Source organism: Drosophila persimilis, unplaced genomic scaffold, assembly GCF_003286085.1.
Source record: "Drosophila persimilis strain 14011-0111.01,24,50 unplaced genomic scaffold, DperRS2 tig00000000-arrow-pilon, whole genome shotgun sequence".
NCBI classification, from domain to species: Eukaryota; Metazoa; Arthropoda; class Insecta; order Diptera; family Drosophilidae; genus Drosophila; species Drosophila persimilis.
In genome coordinates this window covers 15,660,461-15,668,549 of record NW_020825288.1, presented here as the reverse complement: position 1 = coordinate 15,668,549, position 8,089 = coordinate 15,660,461, and the positions used below count along the sequence as shown (strand labels likewise).

General features: G+C 46.4%; 1 protein-coding gene across 2 annotated transcripts; it reads left to right on the top strand.

Annotated features, from left to right (window-relative positions):
* The first annotated feature begins 2,136 nt into the window (after positions 1 to 2,136).
* LOC6587381 (calcyphosin-like protein) lies at positions 2,137 to 7,681 on the top strand. Of its 2 annotated transcripts, none has more exons than XM_026992059.1 (5): positions 2,137 to 2,257; positions 5,109 to 5,257; positions 6,876 to 6,995; positions 7,061 to 7,118; positions 7,181 to 7,681. In XM_026992059.1, exons 2-5 carry the CDS (start codon positions 5,109 to 5,111, stop codon positions 7,493 to 7,495), a joined length of 642 nt encoding a protein of 213 aa, XP_026847860.1. In that variant the 5' UTR covers positions 2,137 to 2,257; the 3' UTR covers positions 7,496 to 7,681. The 2 variants fall into 2 exon arrangements, with proteins under 2 accessions (XP_026847860.1, XP_026847857.1); XM_026992056.1 differs by lacking the exon at positions 2,137 to 2,257 and adding an exon at positions 4,961 to 5,036.
* The last annotated feature ends 408 nt before the right edge of the window (positions 7,682 to 8,089 follow it).

Sequence of the window (8,089 nt, the reverse complement as noted above, 5' to 3'; positions counted from 1 at the left end):
CCTAGTCCCTGGTCCCCCGTTCTGACTCCTTCCCTCCTACCACCCACCCCCACCTGGCAACGATTTGTCATCTTTTAAATACAACAAAAACGCCAACAAAAACAGGAACTTTAGTGACTGCAGAGCAGCAGCAGCAGCAGCAGCAGAGACGGGACAAAGGACAAGGCAATAATGCGTCACAGCATAAATTTTATTTATTTTATAAGCGCCCAAAGCCCCGGCAAAGAGGTGGCCAGACTGCCAGAAAGAGCTGCTGCCGCACTGGAAGCCGGCGACAAGGACCCAATGCTCCCCGGTCCCAGCTCACGGCGATGGCTGGCAACTTTGTTGGTCTAATACCTGGGCATGCTTGGCCAACACTTTGTTGCCGTGGTGCGGTATTCAAAATAGGTTTTTAGTAGATCTCCGCCTCCACCTCCACCTCCACCACCGCCCTGACAATGCAGCAGCCAGAGTCACGCCAGCGTCACGCCACGCCACGGCACGCCCCCAGTTATGAATGGACAGTGCGCCCCTCGGATGACGGACCTCAGCCACACCCACTGCAGTCTGGCTGATATGAGCAGCGGCGCTGCCACTTCATGTCAGGCTTTGAGCGTAATTTTTCTCGGGAATATAACTTGAGGAGCTAGCCAGAAGAAGAAACGTCACTAAACGAGCTTCTTACGCTGTCCCTGGGACAAAAAGAGGTGCGGAGAAGCGGCTGGGGATGGGGAAGTGCCACTGATGCCGTGGCAACAACGCGCTTGTAAAAGTTGAAAGATTTGCATAAGTAATTTGACAAAATGTAGTTGACAGTAAAAAGCAGCGAGCCACACACTCACACACACACACACTCACAAACCACGCACACACACACATGTAAGGAGGAGAACTCCTCTCAAAAATGAGGGAAACGGAGGAAGTGCTGACAGTGGGCCAAGAGAGGTGGGACCACTGCAACCCAACTTGATGGAGCCATTTTTCTTACTTATACGCATGGACCCGAGCCCGGACCACATGACTGCCGCTGAGGAAACTGTATCATTAGCCGCATTGAGAAATGTGAGAAGAAAATTACAAAGATGGGAAAGAAAATACTAAAAAATCTCTTTAAAAGATAAGAAGACCAGAATTTTATATTGTTGTAACTTGGAAAAAGTTACAGGAAATCTACAGGAAAGCAACATTCTATGGTTCGAAATTTCGTTCTTCGTGGTCTCAGTCGTAATAAGTCTTGTTAGTCATATCACCATAAAGTTCCCCAAACAATGTCAGCAATCAAATCAGCCGTGTCAATGTGTGGCAAATAGAGAACGAAACGGCCGTGACGAAGCGGGGAATACCCTCCTCGAATTCTGCTTTAATGGCATCGATTCGTTCGAAGAATATTTTGTTTGTACTTTACTAGAAAAAATCATTAAATTGTATAGCTATTAGGATATTCCAACTTATACTACAGATCATCGCACAATATAACAAACTTGTTCAGTTCAATATAAATCAAAAGTCTTTGGCTCAAGCACCCATATTATACATATAAATATAGAACTATATATGGAATTTCTTTAAAAAGAAAACCCATAATTCCCTTTGCAAGGGTATGGAAAAGAGGAAAGTACAAATCATAAAGAGCACATCAATTTGGCGTAACGTGAAATGGAAGCCTGATATGCGGGCATCAATTTTATGCACTCTGACACCACAAAAACAGCGGTAATGCTAATGCCGTGTCGCGTCATAAAAAAACAGATATACTCCTTCCACTTCTTGCGGCGACAGAGGCAAAGACAGAGGTACGCAACAATAATAATAATATCGAAAAAGAAGGGAAAAAAATGTGTCTAAACAAATGCGACAAGCCGCAAAAGCTCTCATAAAAATGTATCTATGCATTTGGTGGCGATTGGCAGCGCAGCGTAAAGTGGTGGCAAGCTTTTCCTTACAATCTACGATGGGAGCTGCCACTAGTTTCCGGAGGACGCCGCTTATGGGCATGGGTGGGTGGGGAAGGCTGCCCAGCCATCCGTCCACGGCCCTGCTGCAACGGGTGAGCGGCTGGCTGGCTTGAGAGAGCGGCCCATTCGTTGGCAATACTCGGCTCACGCGACACGTGCGAGGTGCGTGCAAAGTTCCATATTGTATTGTGTATTGTGACAAAAGTTGAAACATTTTCCAGCATAAAACACAGAGGATAGAATACAATATAAAGAGATATACGAGGGAGACACCGACACCTAGCACACCACCACCGCCCCGTCAGCAGCTGCCAGAAAAGGTAAAAAGTAAGCCAAGAAATAATCGACATGTCTGTTAATTATTGTGAAAGTTTTCCGACACACGCTGCTGTCGTTCCTTTGGCTACAGTTCCAGCTCCAGCTCCTGCTCCTTTTTCTCCTTTTGCTGCGTTGGCTGTTCCGTTTGTTTGGCAGGAGGAGCGACAGCTGGCGGTGTCAGTGACAGGAGGTAGCCGATACTTTGCTTGTTAGCGAAATAAGAGGGATGTCATCGTTTCTATCTGCAAATGTGTCCGTATCTGAGGCAGGATCTTTTTCTCCCGGTGCTGGCCTAGTTGCGAATGTGTTCCTTGTCATAAAGACACGCACAAATCATGCTTAAACTCGGCTTGTTCCCACTCCCGTTCCCACTCCCGGACCTGCTCTTGGCTCTGGTTCATGTCCTTGGTGTCCTGACGTCCTGACGTCCTGGTGTCCTGCTCGCGTTGCCTTTTGCTTAACTCGCAATTTATGGTTAATCGATGTTGTCTTTGAACGTGACCTATTTGCTTTATTTGGTCGCACTGTCTTCTTTTGTTTTCCTGTGTACCATGGTCTCTGGTTTCAGTCCTGGTCCTGTGTCGCCATTATCCCTGCTTCGGCTCGACTGCGACACTCGCACTCAGCGTCCTGCTGACGTGTTAAATTGTCTTTTTGTTTACCCTTACCCTCCAATAAAGCCATAATTTATTTTTCATGTTCTATCGCAGTTCGTTATGCCTTCTGCTCTCCTTTTTGTTCCCGTTCCCCGTCTCCATCTCTCTTCCCTTTTTCTCTCCCCATCGTTAGATGGCATTCACTTTTTACTGACGTGGCGTATGGCCATATAATAAGGAGATATTCGTTCTGGCGAAATCGATACAACGACGCGTCGGCCACGACCTTGACCTACGGCAAGGATGCTGCAGTTTCCTACTAGTACGTTCTGCCGCTGCAGCTGTTGCCGGCAACATTTGTTGCCAGGACCCCGAAAAGCTTTTCAGTTCGTCAGTGACTAAAAGTGACTACAACTGCGTCCGAAAGCGTGACTAGATGGCGTGTCCAACGATTGAGGCGTACGTCCAACTAAGGACACTAAAGTCCCACCTGGGGCAGCTAATTAGAGCACTGTTCATTACTCAGAACCCATTAGTCAAAAGGGACTATCTAACGCGGTCATCAGCACTGGGGCAGAGAATCGCAGGGACTCTCCTCGTATATAGTACCATATACCATATACTATACACATATATATATATAACTAGGATGACTGAAAACTTTGGGGTTGTTTATGCACTCGGGCATATCAGTTATTCAAATCACATCAATCGATGTAATTTCCATGGCCCTGAAAGCCTGTCTCCCAACCGGGCTCAAGGCCTGATGACTATGCTAGTTTCTCTGTTGTAGAGTCTGGCTGTCTTTCTGAGCAACCGAATCAATGATATTGATTTGATAGACAAACATTGCTGCTCCGCTCACCTCTTTTTTGACAACTCAGGGCTTCCCACTGCCCTACTGGAGGACTGCTTTAGTCAATACATCAAGCAAATTAGAGAAATAAGTGCCAGGAACCTCGTCCTGATACTAGCTTTGTATTTTTTACGGCTTAAGTTTGTTATCGTCAGTAAATCGTATTCCCATCATTCATTGTTCGATTATTTATGCGAGTACATACATATGTACATATCATACATAGAACGTCTTGGAGCAGACAAAAGCTCATCGTTCCATATAGATGGAACTAGTATTATTAATATGATGTCATGCGTGAAATATTGAGGAGAGCGCACTCGCTTACACCTCCCCCACAAGCATTGAGAGCTAATCCAGCTAGTGGGACCTCAAGCCGTCACAGTTCATTGAGCCAAGTGCCAGCTGGTCAGAGTTCAGCCCACCCCAAGCCTTCCCCTCACAACATGTGTAATTCTTGATAGCTGGAGGGGAGATATCTCTATAGGTGGGACAGGGTTGACAGGGCCTAGTTCAGATTGGCTTTAAGCCTACTTTAAGGTCATTTTGATTTTTATGTACATCGTTTTTGAGAGCAATTAAGATGGTTGGATATTGCGGAATGAGGGCAAGCCTTCTCCTGCATTGAACCGTGAATTGTGGGGCATGCTCATACTCTTAGATGGCAGACAACTCACGAGTCATATTTGGATAGATTCATTTAAAATGCAAATAGACAAGGCAAATTACAAAGCGGCTTTGCTTCCAGATAGACCGTTAGCGGCGGCTTTACCTTCCGACTCTTGGCATAATTAAAAGCCGCCTTTGCCGCGCTTTGTGCAAAAGCAAATCAATTCCGGGCTGTAATAGCTCGCGGCTATGGCTGTCATGGGCGGCGAGCCTAGCAACGCCCATTGGATTGCCGAGAAGACTTGTTAAGCAGACAATTATTGTAGCAGCTTGGCACCAAAATTATACGAGTATATCAAACAAATTCACACATCGCCCGGGGCTCGTTGACAGCACCAGCACCAGCACCTAATCCAGCTCAGACCCAACAAAGAGAAGTGAAAGCTAATTAAGTCCACAGGAAAATAAAACGAAAAATTCGAGTTCGAGTAGTAGGCTTCTTTGAAGCAGTTTCGATCAAGCTAGTGTTGATTTTCCCTTTCCCAAATATTTAATTCCGACTCGTTCAGAAGTTCTCGTAAAGCCAGACAAATATTTATCAAAAATAAATTCAAATAAAATTCGAAACGAAATAGCCGTAAGATACTATCTGGAGCCTTTCATTTGCTTGTGATTTTTAACTGAAATTCTAATTAAACTACGATGGAGAGTAATGCAAAGGTGCACCGCTTTCTCCTATATAACCATCTTCTGAGAATATACTGAAATCGGTCATTTTCATACTTCTTGCAGATGCAACGCGAGAATGGCTTCACGAAGGAGGCCAACCTGCAGAACCTGGCTAAACGCGAGCTGGCCAACGGTCTCGACAAGGATCCAATTTACAAATTGCGCCTGCAGTGCTTCAGTCGTGGTGCCACTGGCATCTTGGGCCTGTCCAGGTGAGTGCTCCATCCAACCCAACCCCAACCCCAACCCCAACCCCTTCAATGGCATAACTTTCGGTTAGGTCCGACCCGTGGCTCAATTTTTCTACGCTTCTTGGGTGTGTGGTGCAAAGTCTTTTTATTGGTTTGTCTCTATACCCTTTCCACAATCAAAACTTTCGGAGTTACCCTAACTGCTCAGTAGTGTAGTTTCCTTCGTCGTCCACTATAGCCCTTTAGTCCTGGCACTGTTGTAACTTCAGATGTCTCTCTTTAAAATTAAATGAATTTTCTCTATGAACTCATCCAACGATAGCCAACACATCAATTAACTTGGTTCCACCTCCATCATCTCTGGTGTAGGGTATGTACGCTAAGCCAATTTATTATTATCCCTCCACACATGTGTCGGGGCGAGATATATTGTACATACATGCATATACGAGTATTCTGCTATATTCTTTTTTATTTTCCGTGGCTGGAGATGCTCTTGGAAAGCGCAACATGGCAGGGGGCATGGTGCCGGACCCTGTCCGGACCTAGTATATTAAAATGATGAAATTGTTGAGTGCCGGACAAGTGAGAAGGAAGGTGAAGATGGTAGGTGGTAGATGGTGCTGTGTAGGCCGGTCGGAAGTCCGTAATGCGCTTCGCCCGGCAGCAAAATCTGGCAAATGAAACTGAAACTTTGCCGGGCCGGGTGCTGCTGCTGCTGCTGCTGCTGATGATGATGTTAGTCGCAAGTTGGGGCGCAGCTAGGCGCATGTAAATACGAGTACGTCGGGTTCGAGTGCATGTTGAACTAACATTCTCGAAAGCTCTTTCAAGTGTGTGCAGGCTGGGGCAAAAAACTGTGGGCCGCTGCTGACAGAAACAGAAACAGAGGCGGAGCCGGAGATGGAGTCGGAGCCGGAGCCGGAGCTAGAGCCAGATTTGGAGGCGGAGGCAGAGTCGGAGGCTGGGAGTGGCTGTGGCTGTGGCTGCGGCAGTAGCAGAGAATGGTGGCAAAAATCGCTGACTGAATGCAAACAAACATAATTGGATTTCTCTAGTTGCTGCAGAGTATAACCAGGACCCCTTCCAGCCCCTCGAACCATCAATCCGAGGCATACACACACGCGAGCAGTGTAGAGCGGGCCACTGTTAGTTTTTATTTCAATTTGAGCTCACAGGACGGACGTGGACGGACGCGGACGTACCGCGGCAACGGCAACCTGTCCGCCCGACGGGTTGTCTGCTAACAATTTTCCGTTGTGAATATATAGACATTTTGTTCAAAATCCTCGCTTATGCAACATATGTACGGCCGTAGTTGTGTTTTTCTGTGTGTTTTGTTGCCTGTTTGCTTGTTGGTGTGTTGGACGTCCGCAGCCCCGTTCCCATCCCCGTCCGTCCGCCTTTTGGCCTCGTGAGCGCGCATTTTCATTTGTATTTATGCAATTTGTTTGTTTGCCAGCCGGAAAATTCAATACATTGAATACATCCTCCCATCCACATTCTCGTATCAATGGCATATTCTTATCTCTATACTCCTCTGCCGCCTTTGTCCGTGGCAATAATAGAAACGTATTTTCAATTTTGAGAATTACGAGTATTTTCCTGCTTTCCAAACTCCATACGTTTCCATCCGCAGAACCTTTAGGGTAATGGACGATGACGGCAGCAAGACACTCAGCGCCGAGGAGTTTAAGAAGGGAATTTCTGATGTTGGTCTCGACGTTAGCGAGTCGGAAATCTCCGATATGTTCTCGCGGTAGGTGAAGGTCTTCAAAATGAAAAGAAATTCGGAATTATTGTGTGTAATTGTATGTCCAACAGTTTCGATGCAGATGGAAGTGGCACCATCAACATGACCGAATTTCTGGACAAGCTCCGTGTAAGTATTACTTAAAGCCTGGAAGATAATATATAGTATTACCTTGTTTCTAACTTGATTAGCCACCCATGAACGAGGGCCGCTTGAGCATCATCGAAAAGGCCTTTGACAAGATGGACGCCAACGACGACGGGCAGATAACCGAGACCGATCTGATGAATCTGTACTCGGTGAAGGATCATCCCAAGTACTTGAGCGGCGAGATGACCAAGTCAGAGATTCTTCGGGAATTCCTGAAGAACTTTGAGGCCGGAGCCCCGAACCCCGATGGCATTGTTACCAAGGAGGAGTTCATCAACTACTACTCCACCATTAGCGCCTCGATCGACAACGACGCCTACTTCGATCTGGTGATGCGCCGCGCCTACAATCTATAAATTTCCTATAAAGTTTCCTATGCCGTCACTCTCCACTTTCGTCCATATCCCGTCTTGGATGCTTCAGGAGCTTAGACTGAGCTCTGCGCACAAATTTCCACTAAATCCAGTTAAAATACAATGTTGAAATTTAATGTACTCTTAAAGCTACCAGCTACTGCACACGATTGATCAGTCAGCAACAAAGTTCCGTTCAATGTGCTTTAATCGAGAAAGCTTGTCGGGGGGTTGGGGATTTGGCCAACAGTTGGCTGCGCAAATCAGCCGGGCCGTAAACATTTCCATGTCAGTTGAGCCGCTCGCCCCCGACATTGTTCCTCGCGTAGTTTTGGCCAAATAATGCGCTATAATAATTTATTAAATTAAAGCCGCGTGCTAATTAGCATAAAACTAATTAGATTACTTGTACATGTGAAGCCACAAAGCACGGCGTAACACTCACTGAGCAGGCTTGGTGTTGGTTTGGTTTTGGGAGAACGACGGTGGATACGCGGCGTATGCGCAATCGTTGGCTGTGCTTTTGTCGCTTTTAATAAAAGTCATGTTTGCCAAAAAGTCAGGCCATCTAACCAGCGCGCGCGCACACACACACAC